This window comes from Leucopleurus acutus (assembly GCF_964270905.1).
Source record: "Leucopleurus acutus genome assembly, chromosome: 11".
Taxonomy (NCBI): domain Eukaryota; kingdom Metazoa; phylum Chordata; class Mammalia; order Artiodactyla; family Delphinidae; genus Leucopleurus; species Leucopleurus acutus.
The window spans coordinates 66,507,021-66,524,159 of NC_139152.1; the positions used below are offsets into that span (position 1 = coordinate 66,507,021).

General features: G+C 33.0%; 1 protein-coding gene across 13 annotated transcripts in view; it reads right to left on the reverse strand.

Annotated features, from left to right (window-relative positions):
- PPFIA2 (PTPRF interacting protein alpha 2) overlaps positions 1-17,139 on the reverse strand; it is a gene marked incomplete at its 5' end in the record, with an annotated part of 476,541 nt that overhangs the window by 23,690 nt on the left and 435,712 nt on the right. For 6 of the 13 annotated variants that reach the window (XM_082850009.1, XM_082850006.1, XM_082850004.1 and 3 more), the window contains 5 exons: positions 1,410-1,507; positions 5,399-5,592; positions 7,160-7,189; positions 8,441-8,503; positions 15,864-16,064. In XM_082850009.1, coding sequence (XP_082706135.1) covers positions 1,410-1,507; positions 5,399-5,592; positions 7,160-7,189; positions 8,441-8,503; positions 15,864-16,064 — 586 coding nt within the window. The remainder of the gene's footprint in view (positions 1-1,409; positions 1,508-5,398; positions 5,593-7,159; positions 7,190-8,440; positions 8,504-15,863; positions 16,065-17,139) is intronic. The other 7 variants (XM_082850005.1, XM_082850003.1, XM_082850001.1 and 4 more) reach the window with 3 other exon arrangements.

Here is a 17,139-nt window from a genome sequence, read left to right on the forward strand (position 1 = left end):
CCTGGGTCCCCAAAATAAAGTGAAATCAAATAACCCAATTTTGATAATGGAAGAACACTTTCTTGCTCCTAGGTAATGAGTCAAATGGAGTGTTACAAGAAATCCATTGTGTGTCTGTCTACTCTCCAATGAACCATATATAGAAAAATACTTTTAATCAATCACCTTCACAGGCATTCAAACCCATTCCACTCTAACTAATGTACTGTCCAAGAACTGCCAAAGATAAAAGTGATTTCTGACAATATTTATCACAAATGAAAATTACAGAAGTCTAAGATAGGTGATCTGAAAGAATAAAACAGTGCTAAACTTTAATATGGGAAGGAAGGGTAACATGTAATATATACTATTTTCATGTCTAAGGTAAGCCCTAAAGGCAGTGAAGATGACAATAAACAGACTCGTGCCTAACTTTGAACAATTAATGTACAAACACTTATTGAATTTGATGAAATGCTTCCATGTATCAACTCCTGGGTAATGGTAAACAGAAATATAAGGAGTTTATTTTGCTTCTACTCAAAATTTTCTTCAAAAAATTTGAGACTTTTTTCCATTAAAAAGTATAAATAGACATAAAAGGGCTTATGATTTTTGCCCATAAAAGTCCCATAGATATTTATATCTTATACCTAATCATTAAATTTTCCTTCAACAACAACAATAATAAAAATAAAGTGGTCTCTAACAAGTATAAAGTCTAACATGTTGTTCTTTTTAAACAATTATTTCCCCTGTATATTAAGGTACTGCTCAACATTTAAAGAGTTAATTACTAAATACAGTACTTTTCTAAAGTCTGTTATAGGAAGTGTCTTACTGGTTTGTACAAACAATTGTTGCAGCAGTTAGTAATGTTTCTAAAATCATTCCTAGCTAAAATTATTAATGGACTAGTCTCATTTATAGGGGAAAATTCCCTCTGTAACTTCTATATAAAAATCCCTGTATAATTTCAACAACTATATTACAAAAATAAAATATCTGGTCACTGAAATAGAATTCAAATGATGCAAACCAGGGATAAACTGCTATAAATAAATTATATACCATGTTTCTCTGAATCATAATGAGAATGTTCTATAAAAAGTCTGACAAAACTATCTATGTGGAGGCATGTTTACGATAAACAGAATATATAAGCAATAGGTTCAGAGGAATAAATCTCAATTCAGAAAATCAAGAATATTCCCCAAGTGGGATATCTATCTTATAAAGTGATGATATCCTTTTCTGAGTTTTAATCAGAAAAGTAATGAAAAAGAAATAATGATGACACTCTTCTAGCTGAATACTTACGTTACTTAATGACAATTGTAATGTATACAGCATTTTAGGTTCATAAAAGTGAAAGCTAAAAATCCCAGAAAAAAAAAGGCATTTGATATGAAAGAAAGACATATTACCTTTTATTTCATGTTGGCTTGCTTCTCGTCTTCTTTCTAGTTCTTTTCGGTCATAATTCAACCTCTTTAAGCACATAATTCCATATTGTAAACTTGTTCTGTTATTTTTTTTTAAAGGAGAAAACACATTTAGTTTACTCACTAGATGATTAAGCATAGTCAACACTATGCACTACTTCTTCAGGCAACAGGTTAATAAATTCCATTTGTAATTAAATCCTTTAGAATTGGAGGGAATTAAAATTATAGTTATTCTAAGCACACAGTGTTTCTAAGGGGTAAAAAAAATATATTTTTAAAATAACCATAGTCTTAAAATAAATCTTGGATTATGTTGTTCATCCACATGTCTTTGTTTTCCATTAGGCTATTTCAACATTGTTTGAAGACAAATGAACATTTTACTCCTTTGAAAAGAGTCACTATTATGGAGACAAGAAGGAAATTATAAGAAAGGGATACTCTTCTTTTTAGCTGATGAGAAAAATAATATAAAAACATGAATGAGGGCTTCTCTGGTGGCACAGTGGTTAAGAATGACACAGGTTTGAGTCCTGGTCCGGGAAGATCGCACATGCCACGGAACAACTAAGCCCATGCACCACAACTACTGAGCCTGCGCTCTAGAGCCTATGAGCCACAACTACTGAGCCCACGTGCCACAACTACTGAAGCCCGCACACCTAGAGCCCGTGCTCTGCAATGAGAGAAGCCACCACAGTAAGTAGCCTGCATACCGCAACAAAAGTAGCCCCCGCTCGTCACAACTAGAGAAAGCCTGAGCACAGCAACGAAGACACAACGCAGCCAAAAATAATAAATAAATAAATAAATTTAGAAATAAATAATAAAAAGATGAATGAGTTAAGTGATAACATACAGAACTAAATATCAAAATGAATAGCCACCAACTCTAAGTGATACAGAAATATGTGAAAGGAACAAGTCAGCAGATATTGAAACTCTATGTGGAAAGGATATTGTGGAAGAGCAGAAAACTGACTGATCCTTAAAGGATCAGGCAAAGGGAGGGTTAGTAAAGGATATGGAACACCATGAACATAGGATGGCTGATGAAATGTTAAATGTGTGGTGATAGATCCTCTGTCCACAGTGAAGATCTATGCCAGGAAGTTAGGAGGAATAAGATTTTATATGGAGAATGGGGTTACATTAAGGAAAGTTTGCATTCAGAGTAAGTGTAGAACACATCAAGGTGATAAAAATTATTGGACAATTTTCACAGGAGGATAAAAATGACAATAAAAGGTTTTGGTTTAAGAGAGAATAATCTGGAAGTAACACAAGAGTTGGGGAAAATAGGTAATTCTAGGGGACAGGGAAATTAGTTGAAGAAGAAATGCTGTCAAAATAAAGGTCCCACTAAGGACAAAGAAAAGCATGAAAAGAAAATCTAGAAACCAGAGATGTTCAGAGAGAAGAAAGAAGACTTACTGATATTATATATAAAGGATGTGGAAGAGTATAATAGGTAAAAAGAACCTCTAGGCCTCAAGAACAGAGAGCACTGAATATTAGTGATTTCTTAAATGTTTAGAATTATAGACAAATTTAGACATACACATTGGCCAGGCTACTCTTAAGTGCTGGATTCATTTCTAAGCCCTGCATTTTAATAAGAACAATGCTGAGTTCAAATATTTCAGAATCAGAGGAAAATGGAAAGAAATCTGCATTAATTGCTGTTATGGGATAAACTGTGTTTCCCCAAATTCTTACAACGAAGCCCTAATGCCCAATACTTCAGAATGTGACTGTGATGGGAGACTGGGTCTTAAAAGAGGTAATTAAGTTAAAATCAGATCATCAGGGTATGCCTTAATCCAGTATGACTGGTGTCTTTATAAGAGGAAATTTGGACACACAGAGAAACCTGGGAAGTACACACACGCAGGAAAGATGATGTGAGGATACAGTGAGAAGGCAGCTATCTGCAAGCCAAGGAGAAGAAACCAATAATGCTGACACCTTGATCTTTGTTTTCTAGATTCCAGAACTTTGAGAAAATAAATTTCTGTTGTTTAAGCCACCCATCTATGTTATTTTGTCATGCTAGCCCAAGCAAACTAATTCAGTGGAATACCAGATAATACTGATGTAAAAACCATCATAGACATTAGCCAGCTTGAGGTTAAACCACTGGGTCTTGCCTAACTTCTGTGCAGTTGTTGTATGTAACATAAAATTGTGCTATAAAAAGGATATATGTTGTTACAACAATGTCTTGTCAGATGGAAAACTGGGCTGTAAAGACAATGGGATGCCATATGCGGTAAAGTATTACTTGCTTTAAGTCAGAGCTAAGCATAGCATAAAGATGAAGCTTGTATATTTCCCAGAACAAACAAGAACCCTGCCATTTGAGTAATTTTTATTTTTTAAAAAAGAAAACTTGATCTCTGGATGAATCATTTCTACTATAATAATAAAGCAATTAAAAGTTGATGCAAAAAAAAAAAAAGTTGATCCAGTGAAGAATAGAAAACAGGCACAAGTGTGTCATCAAAAATTCTAATATTTAAAAGTCTATTGCAACCACACAAAATTTGAGGCCCTAAATGTTCAGTGGCAGGGAACTCACTACCTCACAATGTGTGTACTATAGAGCAATTGAGAGTGATACAAAGTTGTATTTTCTGTTGAACATAAATCACTCACCCTATTATCTATACCTATTTGTACTAGAAAAGCACATGTTCAAGACAGCAAATATTACTCTATCACATAATATTAAAACATAAGAAAACTTATCTAAAGTCTTCCCTTATCCAAGCTAAATTTCTTTAATTCCTTCCTTTCCCCCAGATTTTTACCACTTTATCAAAAACAATTTAATGTCCATAAATTAATACAGTTTCTTATTGTTATCTCACCACATGATAGGACTTTTACTGTGCCTGCCAATAAACACAGTCTAAATATGCCCTGTCAAGCCATTAACCAGAACTGAGATTTTTGTGTCAACTATAAATCACATATCTTTTTCACTTGAACTGCTTTTAAATCATGAATTCCCCATCCAGCATTTTAATGGTTTTTAAAAACGATGTTATATTTATCTCTACTAAATTTAATCCAACAGTGTAAACAACTGTGTTAAGATTCAAAACATTTTGATAAATTTGACTGAAGAATCTCAATTATTATCTCTTTATCCTAACTTTAGTCATTAACCTATATGATTTTTATACCATTTTAATTTCCATCACTAATTAAATGTTCGACAGGATGTGAACACAGTTTCCCAAATTGTCTAGATTTATATTTATTAATTTATTATAATAACTAACTGTATATAAAATAATCATAATACAGATTCTGCAGATAACCTACAAAGAGATCAGGCTACAACATAACATTTACGACATGGTATTATAACAACCATTTTTTTACTCCCTAGATGATAAGCAACTTGAAAAACTAATTTTCATTTGCCTTTCATTTATCTGTGCTCTTACCAATGTCTCATAACCCATTCAGTATTTTTTTTCCTGAAAATTAATGTACAAATAAGCAAAAGCACTAAAAGGTTTACACAAAAACAAAAATTTTCTTCAGAAGAGAATTCCTTCTCAAATTTTTTTCTAGTATATCCCTAAGTTATATAATTTATAACTCCATATATAGTTGAGACTGATGATTTTATTCTTAATAAATAATTTTCTAATATTAAAACATATATAGATACAAATCACAAACATGAAATTTCCTACAGATACAGGGGAAAAAAAGATCTATGCTGTATGAGAATTTTGTACTCTCCAGTTCCATAAACTTTGGGCATGTAATATGCACCCAGCTCTACATTAGATAGTCCCTGCAATTTGTTGCATAAAGATACTTTGCCAAGTAGATGTACACAGATGTTTCAAAGAGCACATATTCTATATTTCTTAAATATCTTTATGTTCTAGTAATATACACAGTTATTTATTTTTCACTTTAATTACTTTTTGGAAAAAACGTACCGATGGAAACTATCCACCATTTTTAAATGGACACGGAGATCTTTTTTTGTTAGGTGATCTAACATTCTTGCATCTACCAAGCATTCCATAAAATAACTTCTGTATTGAGGTAACCCCAGGCTGGGAAGCCATTCGTTTCCAATCCACTCGTGGTTCATATCTCCATATGCCAGGGTCTGTAGGAAAACCGGACACTAGAATTGTTTTATAGCAGTCAAGTTTCTTAGCCAATAAAATGAGATGGTAATTGGAGGGTATGGGCTATCATTATAATTGATATTTAATTCCTATGATATATTGAAACAAAGTAGAAATAATACTTAGCCTCTAAATATTTGATTTATTTTGGTACAAAGTGGAACTCTGGGTACATGTATCAAGGTCCTTGCCTAAAGAGAATGATTAGGTTCACTTTGTTTGCTCAAAAGGAATTACATTTTATACAAATATGCATTTTAATTCAAAAGCTAAAATGAATGATATAATACAAATGCTGAGCTTAAAGATCCTTTCTTTGTATTGATAGATTTATTTAATTCAACTTATTTTATTTTTATCTGTTAGCCAATACGCCACCATTTCCTTCTCTTCAATGCTACTATTACCATTGCCATGGTGTAATGGCAAATCTTGATGTCAAAATAGAAACCTCAGTAAATGAATAGAGAAAGGAGGCACAAGGCTAGAGAGATAGAATGCTGAAGCTTTATGTGGCCATTGTTGTTACCTAGTGAGGCATGCAGCCCGTATTCTATAAAAATTGATGCAATCAGTCTTTCGTAGATATCAATCAATACAGACTCTGCACTTAAAGAAGCAGAGCATGATCAAACTCTAAGACAATCTAATTCTTTAATATAACAATATGAACTGATCTTACCACTGTTCTTAAAAGCCAAAATGAAAACCAAAATCAACCATCATCTCTAAAACAATTTAAAAAAAAACTATTAATCTCTATTAATTTGACAATGTCTTCTATTTAGTTCCTTATCAAACAACAAATTCACAATTATAACATGTATTTCTAATGAAAATCTAGGTGTTCCCTTTATTTTGTGTGTTCTTAAAAAATGAAATTCTCACTAAAATAAAAACCTAATGCAACCCTAATTTACTCAATGTTTAAATGTAGGTCCTAGTAATAACTACAAAAATTTTTCTTACAGTCAAAGTTTGAATCACATTACCTATAACACACATTAATTCTTTTAGTAATAAACATGCAGAAATGTTGAAAAAGGAACAGCTTCCTTGCAAGCATATATGTTTGTTCAAAGTACAGATGCTTAGCTCATATGCCATCTCAGTAAATGAGAGTGACTTCTGACGTGTAGTCGCAAGGCTAACACATGTCCCTCCAACTCCATTTCTCACACACTTTCCATTATACTTTAAAGAATAGGTGATTCCAAATAAGTTTTTTGAAATCTCCCCTCCCCGCTTACAACCAACATAAATGATTCCTGATTAAATATATTCAGGGGTGATTTCCAAGAAATTTAAGTTATAGTTCATTCTTTTAAAGGAGAAATGAAATTTTCCTTTCAAAAGAGGCCAGGTATAAAATGATGATCACCTTCTTTGCAAAATATGGTGATTTTAAAAGACCTTATAGTATTCAACATAATAAAGTCAAATACATGATTAGCCTAATCTTAAGCTAAGTGAAGACTTATAATATTATGACATACAATTTTCTTACTTTATATCCTTATAGCCTACTAAATGATATTGTTTTAAAGCACATGAATTTCCTACCTGGGCCCAGCTTCCTTCCTCAGATTCTTTCTGTGTTAGCAGCAGGAAATGATTAATAAAGCAGATAAAGATAAATTAATCTCAAATTAATACAGTGAATTTTTTCTAGTAGAAGCAAAATTGCTTTGTTATTAAAAATGTTAATTAAGACACAGACAAATAAGTACACAGATCCTTATTCAGATCCACAGTAATCAATAGAGCAGTTCAAGGGCAACTAAAAAGGCACCTACACAGTTTCTAATTTATTCTAATTAAATGCACACACATACAACATATGGAATTTTCATGATACATTTGATCTGGTCATTCCAAACCTTTTTTAATTCTTAAAAGTGTGGGATTTTACAAATGTAATAAGTTATGATAAAAATTTCTGATTATATACATACAAATATACAATACACAAATGTGTATACATACATATGATGGATAAATCTTATATAAAGTAAATTAATGGAGTGGACAAAGTAACTGCATCCTTCTAACAAAACTTTGTGGTAATCGAATGGGTTTCAGCAAGAATCAACAACAAACAAAGCTAAACAAGAAAAGACCAAGCACAACAAACTAAAAATGTAATTAGCACACAACATTGGCATTTTTATTCATCAGAAACTAGATAATCAATTTTTCAAACAGGAATAAAATTAAAAGGACATTAAATTAAAAATAAGTTGCTCATAATAAAATGCATGGCATGCCCAACTTTGTTGCTTTAAATGAGAAATGATTATATGTAATATATTTTTAAAAGCTGACAATTACAATGAGTCACGATGAATTTTTTAAGTCTGTGCTTTTAATACTAAATGAACACTTTGCATGCGGGTGGGAGGAGGAAGCTCTGTATTTCAGAATGATAAAGTACAAGAAACTAAATAATTATATTTAAAATGAGTATTCAATCTACACATTCTATTACAAATTTAATTGGGTTTGGTAACATGCATTACCTGTGACTATGTTCAATTTTAAGTGGTATTTGTTATCAAAACTTTCCAATGTTGCAAAATGTATAAATAATTGTCATTAAATTCTTGATTATTGTTTGCATGTTACAAACTCTTATATTAACCACATTATGCCAATCTAGTACGGCTTCATTTAAAAATGTCTAGGGTCAGTGAAATAAAACCATAATGAAAAATGTTAGTTATCATTGCATATTACTATGTAAACATACCCCATTTACTCTGATCTACACAAACAATATAGCTTTTCCATCCAAATAGCAGCAAAATAACTTTCTTCATGTTCAACAAAGCTGTAAAGACTAACCGTTTTTGCTGGAGCTGCAAGATTTTCCATTTCTTCATGGGTCACCCAAACGTTGCCTGAAGGCTAGTGAGGAGGCCCAGAGGGAAGCAGTGGGATCCATGGGAGGGAAGCAGTGGTAAAGAAGAAACGCAGCACCACTGTAAGTTAATGGTACCACAGTAACACGACCATGCTCTTGCTTCTATAGCATGCACAAGAGACAGCATTGCTAGTTTCTCATAGCTGTCTTTTTCTTCTACTTCAAAAGATTAAATAGAAAGAGGCATGCTGTGAAGCTCACATGTGATAGATTTAAAATGATACTTCTGTAATTATTAATCAGGAAAAAGGCTTAATCAAAATTTGCATTTCAGTGGTATGCAGCTATTGGATCCACTTTTTGTAATCATGGAGAACTGAATAAATTTGATCTGTAGAAGAATATTTTTATTTTTTTCTTCAGTAAACAAAGGCACATGTATTTTGTTGTGTTATTACCTATATTTTGTTCACAAAGTTTTAATCCTTCAAAGTCCTTGGAAAGAGAAAACTGGTTGTAAATACAAAGCTGAAAGCTCTATCATAAACTGTTTGGAAACCAATATCAGCTTTTCCCAAATGACCGCTTCCTTTTACAGTTCAGTAAATATGTTGTTTTCCTATATTCTTATAGAGAAAAAAGAAGAGAAATGCTATTTTGGAGTTAATAATAGGTATTTTTCCACTAAATATTGTCAGAAGTCACAAAACCTAGGTTTCCTAATTTTTTAGCAGTATCCTTCACTATTATAGATGTAAAAGGAAATTTTCCCTCTAGCAGGCACTATTCTATTATGAAGTCTCATTTGCCTTCTAAATAAAACAACCCATGATGTTTGTTTTATACACTGAAGTATTAATACATACAATTTCTAGACCAAAGTCTACTCAGTAACATACAGATCACTGGGAACCACCTCCCATCAAATTCCACCATTTTACTGGGAAATATTTATGAACATTTCAATGCTGTCCAAGCACATCAATTCTATAGTTACAGTGGAATTTAATCTTATGTATTGCTTGTTACTTGTTTTGGAAGGGGTCTAGTTTCAAAGAATTGGAAGTAGCAAAGTTGATACCCCGACATAAGTCATCACCATAATTCTCTCTTGCCTTTTCTACCAACACATAGTACCATGTTGACTTATTTTCTATCATAAATAATGTAATTTAATATAATTTTTAAAATAACTACATATAAACTAAATTGATGAATATAATTTGACATAAGATAAATCTCATGTATAAGAGAGTTACTCATATATATAGTTGTGTAACAAAACAGAGTTGAGTAGTAAATATTTATAATTATAATAAATAATATGGGCATAAAATCTCAAAGGATAAGCATCATATATATGTAAAGAATTCTCATTCTCCTACCATTTTGGAATTTTGAGCATATATGAATTTTTTCCTAAAAGATAAAACTGTGCACATCTGTAAAATATACTGAGAATACAGCAGCCATCCATGTCATTAAATGCCCCTCCCTTCTATCCCTAGGTTCCAGGAATGGTGCTCATTATAAAGAGAAAGTTGTGTATGAATATATGAATCATTAAATCATTTGGCAGAAATTGCTTTTACTGAAGTTTTGAGCCATGTACTATGCTAAAAATAATTTTACAATCATCTGTCACATTCCCTTTACACCCAGTGACAACAGTGTTTTGCCTGAGTGGCTATACTGTTTAACGTGAGCTTCAGTGATGGTTACCTGAGAGGAAATTCATTTAAGCCAGATTGTTTTACAATGATTTCTAAGGATTCGACCTTGATTGTGAATCCAAACAATGAAGATCTCCCTCCTTCTATAAGAAACTTGACCAGTATTATTTCATACTAGAATACATACATGTATAATCTCTTTCACAGGTTAAAGTCTATATTTGCCAGTCTATCACCATATTCTGGGGTGAGTAGGACTCTGCAAGCTATGGCTTTATCTGTCTCTTTACATGCAACGTGAGTATATATCCAGGGCAATTTTCTAAAATATGGTTGTGAAACTTTCTGAAGTTGTAAGTTAGCTGTTCACTTATGCTCTGCAGTTTTACTTCTGAGAAGCACTGCCTGCTCTAGAGTCTTGTAAAGTAATCCATAAAATGACTTCTAAACAACCCAATCAGTTAGGCATTAGTTGAGGTTTTAACAAGTTTATTTTATAAGCAAACCCATGTGTAGTAAGTCAATTATTCACATTTATTTCTTTTTACCACCAGTTTAAAGGATGGAACTTTCAACAGGGTAAGTCATAAAAGGGTGCTTTAGAGCATGAGTGTTTCAGCAAAGAGCACATCTTAGAGAATAGCTAGAGTGGGACGCTTTGAGCAACCAAAGGACTCTGGTGCCTTGGGTCCAAGGATAAAGACAATGCAAAAAGTAGCTTGGAAAAGCATAAAGGACAAGTATCATATAATTTGGTTGTGGTTTTCTGAGAGCCGCTGAAAATCATTTACATCAGTCCACGCTGCAACCCCCAGTATCTGAGCTGGAGAATGCAAACCAGTAGACTTTTTTTCTTCTTCTTCTTTTTTTTTTTTTTTTTTTTTTTTTGTGGTGAATACCATTTGAGTCTAGCAAATGATTTCTAAAATTTTAACTATCTGGAAATTTACCAAATTATAATCAAGAGGCTTGAGTTCTAGCAGTGCCATTTCTCAGTAACTACCCAGGACATTTCCTAAACCTCTCTAAATTTTAGAATCTACATCCATTAAGTAGACTAAAACTGCATACTCATAATAGAAAAAATACCAATAATTTAAAATTATGATGTAATATATTCTGATACAGGGCTGGGACTAGGATGAGGTAGGTGAGGTGTCAAGGGGGCTACATTTAAAGAAGCACTCACTTTCAGGATCATGCAAGTGCAAGGTCGGTACTGACAGTGAGTGCCTCATTCAATTTTATTTGAGGTGCCTTGCTGGCCTCACTTTAGTCCAGATGGAGTAGAGTATTCAGATAGTATTATCAAATGAGATCTAGTAGGAAAATTCCTAAAGGATGTTGAGAATTAAAGCACTTAACTAGTGAAATCATTTAGGACAGAATTATGATATAAAAATTAATATTAAAATGAGTTTAAGGAAAAAATAAGTTTAAGGGATAACTCATGAAAATTAATTGGAGGAAAATAATTCTCTTGCTGTCAGAAATACAAAATAAGTAAACCAGCCAGACCTCAGAATAATCCTAAACTTTATCTAGCTAGAAGTAACTTCTGTTACTACATAAGTCATTTTGAAGAATTTTTTATTTTATAATTGAATTACAAAGTAAATTAATTTGAAATTTACTTTTCACTTTCAAAATGGCCTAGATCCACATTTTTCCCTTATCTGAATTGATATTTCTCACCATAAGAAGAGAAATATTTCTCATTATAATAAGACTAGTTTTACACAATTATATTTCACCTTATTTATATTAAAGGTTGAGGCTTAGGAGGTTAGTAATAATGAAAAGTGGAACCAAAGTAGACTGGAAGAATGTTGCAAAGAAGAAGGAAAACTGGTAGAGTTCAAGAAGCAGGAGAGTACACTTGTTAGGAGCATAGACTATGGGGCAAAACAACCTGGGGTGTGACCTTAGACAAGTCATTTAACCTCTCTGTTCATCAGTTTTTCCCATTTGTAAAATAGATGTCAAAAAAGTACCCATCTCATAGCATTGCCCTGAGGCTCAAATGAGTTATTGCATGTAGAACACTTAGAACAGGGACTGACACTTAGTAAGTACTCCACTGATGTTGGCTGTTACTACAATTTCACTAGAATTTTCATTAAACAATCTCTACCCAAGTAAATCTTTAGTTTAATAAATGCTATTTTCCCCGTACATTGTGCTGAAGCCTATCTTATGCCTTACGTGTCTGCTCAAATTTGCTGAATTCTATGTTTACTAAAGATCATTTATATTTGTTCCCAAACCTGTCTACTTCCACTGCACTTTTTAAAAAATTAGGCAATTTAAATAAATATTACATAGAGCCAAAATTAAATAAACTTGGCTCATGTATGAACACTAAGTTGAATTATTTGGAAAGACCAGATAAAGGTAAATCTTAAAGCACATTGTCAGTGAGATACAGCTTCAGCAAAGTCTGGGGAAGAATCTGTAAATTTCCAGGAGGATTCTGTGCTCACATAGCTTTTCAAGTATCTTCAAGTTATCACTTTAAAAAGAAACTCAAATTTTAAAAATTGAAGATGTTTAATGGACGAAGTTATCAAATAAACATAATGTGAAACTCCAGGCATTGGAATTATACGCAAAGAAAAGTCCTAGGGTTTCATCTAAATTTGCAAATGCCTGAACATTTACATATTTTTACTTAAGATAAAATATTTAAAGTATTTATTTATTCTTTATGACACACCTCTTTAACCAAATATTTCAATTACCTGATAGATATCTCCATCTCTATTCTATTTTGTAAGAGGCCTTCTACAGTAATTGTAGCTTAGGAAGAGGAAACAGAAAGCTGGAAGATTAGGGCTGGCCCAAAGATATAATAAATGTAAATAATATAATAATAATAAATGTAAACATTAGAATTTTCTAATGTTAGCCCATTTCGTCTAGACAGAAAAGGAGGGAGAGTTCTGTTCAGTTTAAAAAGAAAAAATCTAAGTATCTTGTTTTTTCCTCTTAGAACTTGAGTGAATGAACAAGATACATCTTTCTTAGAAACCAAACCCAAACCTAAACACACGGAAAATCTTGTAGGATCAGAACTATGTGCAGTGTTCTAGAAGACATGATAACATTTCTTAAAAAAAACAAAAAATAAAAAAAACAAACCAACTCCTTTTGAATTTTCAAAGTGTGAATACTAGTATATAATTTTAGGTGATGACTTTAAAATGTTTTCAGCTTCACTTTATGCAGTGGATTAATACCTAGAAATTCACATGGTTGTTTTGCAAAGCAAATCATATTTGAACTATATTAGAAACAAGTAAATACTTCCATGTAGATGAAATAAAAGAAATAAAAAGCACTCAGTAGATTATTTTTAAAGCAAATAGAGACAACTTATCTCTTATGAAACTTGCATCAATATTTAGCAAAGGGCATATGTCTTCTGTGAATAAAGAGCTTTCACACATTAGTAAAAAAATGAATATTCCTATAATCCTATAGAAAAATGAAAAAGGTTATGAATAGGTAATTTATTTAAATGCTAAAATAAATAAGCATATGAAAAAATTTAACTTTACTAGTAATTTTTAAAATGTAAATTTAAGTAATGTAATCATTAACATTGACAAAGGAAAAAAAGGACTATACAATACAATTTGACAATTAAGGTTCAAAAGTAATAAGAATATAAATGCCCTGTATACAAATATTGCTATGGAAATTACTACAGTTCAGTTAATGCAATAATATAACTACTTGCTTATCCACTATGGTATTAGAAATACAAAGAAAATTGTTAAGTAAGCAAAATGTCCAATATTAGGGACTTGGTTAAATAAATTACAGCATTTCCATTAAGGAGCTATGCTGTAATTAAAAATATTACAATTGCATACTTAATAAAATGGAGGAAATCTTCCTGCTATATTACTAAGTTTTAAAAGTACAAAATAAAATATTATGTGAAAATAATTCAATTTTATAAAATGAGAAAGAAATAGAATGAAAAGGTCTCTATCAAAAAGTTAATAGTGAAAGTATTAATAATTTTAATAATTAATTAACAATATATTACCTGTCTTTCAAATGTTAATTCCTCTTTGAAGCCTTATTCAACCAGAAGTGATTTCTCCTTCCTTTGAATTCCACGGCACTCTGCTTCTATCTCACATTAAGGAATTAAACTATGTCATCTTCTACTAAACCTGCTGGTGAACATATCTTCCTTTTCTTAGTTTGATTGCCCTCTCTGTAATCAGGGCATACATATCTCATATCCTCTATAATGGTGAGTAGAGTGACTTGTACAATCATCATTTTAAGATGCATATTTACTGACTATTTACAATTTGCCAGGCACTGAGTTAAGGCCTGGGGACTATGGAAAACCTGATAATATACTTGCTTGGCCTAGTGTGGGATTAATCAAGAAGAGAAAATTATAAAATAGCTTTTATAAGCATACGGAGTAGTAACTCAGGAAGGGAAGAAAACCCAGACTTTGGGGCTTAGTGAAAACTCTTTAGAGGAGGAACATTCAGGAATCATTAGATGAAGGATGAGTTGGAGAAGAATGGTGATCTTGGTCAAATGGTGATTGGTCAAATGGTGATTTGACCTTGTATTTCTAGCATTGGAATCTAGTGCACTGGGAAGGAATACAAGAATATATGTAATAAAAATGGGGGGCTTCCCTGGTGGCGCAGTGGTTGAGAGTCCGATGCAGGGTACGCGGGTTCGTGCCCCGGTCCGGGAAGATCCCACATGCCGCGGAGCGGCTGGGCCCGTGAGCCATGGCCGCTGAGCCTGGGCGTCCGGAGCCTGTGCTCCGCAAAGGGAGAGGCCACAACAATGAGAGGCCCGCGTACCGCAAAAAAAAAAAAAAAAAAAGAAGCAAATTTCTCTAATTTATGGTCTGTGTTTAAGACCATGTGTAAAAATTTATACTCAAGTTAGCTTTGTGCCTGAAAACTGAAATAAAGTAATATCACTTTTCTATCTTTTGCCCACTATTCAAACTTACCTCATTCTTCCATATTTTATTATTTTGCATAAGACATGGGACCAGAAAAATCCATTTAACAACAGAAACCATATCCTTTATCAGCAAAAGATATAATTTGGGAAAGGACTAAAGAAAGAATGAATATTATTTGGGAGTTTTTCCTCTGTGTTTGAATTTGTCATCTGGCATGCCTTTTTTTTAGATATTTTGTTCCTTCCTAATATTAAGATGGGGATGAAATTATGAGAGAAATAGGGATTTATAAATAAAAGGCAAACAGGTTTTGAAGGAAGATAATCCACTTGGTATTTATAAAACATTAAATACTAAGGTACTTTCATAATTATGAAAACTGCTTAAGAAGTAGTGAGTCTAGCATTACATCTTCAAAAAGTACTAATGCCCTATTGCTCATCTCCTGAGATGCTGGATTACATTAAAAAGAAAAATTCTGAAAAAGAGTAAACTCTTGGTCTTGTTGCTTGGGAGAAAAATCTAAACTTTAGTCTAGAGGCTAGCTCAAAAGTCTATCTTGGTTGCAGGCTTCAAGTCTGATAGGAATCACAGCTCCTCAGTTGAAAACCTATTAAAAGTAGCAGCAAGGTTAATGGAGAGCAAGCTAAATCTCCTCAGAATAATTCATGCTGACATTGAAATGTGTGCTGCCACAGTTTTGCTCTGTGGACTTGGAGGTGCTGCTATTCACCCAGCACTGGGAGAGGAAAGGAGCACAAATGGACTCACAGTTCTGGATGTCGGAGGAGCTGAAGGACTGGTTAGGGAAACCATCTCCTGGATTGCTAATCGGAGCTTTAAGCGATGCAGAGGATTGCTGATTCCAATTTCTCTCTGGATCTCAGTGTCTGATAAAGCAGACATAATGGCACCGCTCTTCACATTGGCTCGGCAGGCTGCCACATACCAAGCAGGCATTCCCAACCAGAGCTGTTGGATAGGGAAAAATACATACCCAGGTTATAATAATAGTTAACCATAAACAATGTCTATGCGCTAGACATTATTTTAAGTATCTTACTTGTATGAACTCATTTATTACCACACCCCATGAAAGAGATGCTATTATTTTTTCCCCAGAAGAGACAGATGCACAAAGACATTAAATAATTTATTCAAAAAAAACAGTTAGGCAGTAATGGAAACAAAGGTTGGAAATGTAGACTTCAGGGTCTGCAATTTAACAACTAATTTATATTATTAGGGATACATATAATGGCTGTACCTCACCAAATCTCCTCTTGAGTTTAAGGACAAGAACAGCTACAAGCTGCGTTTGGTAAAGGCTCAATTAACATTTGTTTAATAAACAACTTCAGTTTATAACTCTCCTTTGGAATTCTGAGTGCCTTTGATCAAAGGCTTTAATGTGGCTAATCCACATTTCCAATCTATCTACCTATAGGTGTATGAACGCAATTAGATGCTAAATATGAAAATACTTTTTGGAGAATGAAATGCTGGGCTAATGGAAGAGGCTAACATTATAAACATCTGGAAAACATTAGCTAAAGAGAGTTACAAAATGAATATGGCTTTAGAAATCAGGGATTGTGATTCTTCAGCTTTGCTGTGAGGCTCTGGAAAGACAACTGAATTGGTAGTGCAATGAGCACAGCATAATGCCTGGCATATTATCTGCAGCACAGGGTGAACGCACTGTGTTGTAGCATCTGAATTACATACACTTAAATAAGGAATATTCTTTCCAATCCTCCCCACCCCTCCTCCATCATTAGCTATGAGTAAGAAACAGGCACATGCAAATGAGCAGTTTAAATCTTGGTTTTAAACAGCCAAAATACTGATTTTTTTGTTGTTGTTGTTGATTTTATTTGTTGATATGAACAGATTGAGTAAAAGGAGAAAGCATGAGAGTGAGAAAAAGTGAGAGAGTAAGAGAAGAAAACCTATAATCAGCAGTATACAACGCCAAGAGCTCTGGATCAAGAAGCAGAAGGCTTGGGCTCTCATTCCTTCCTTGTCATTGGCAAGTCAAGTCCTC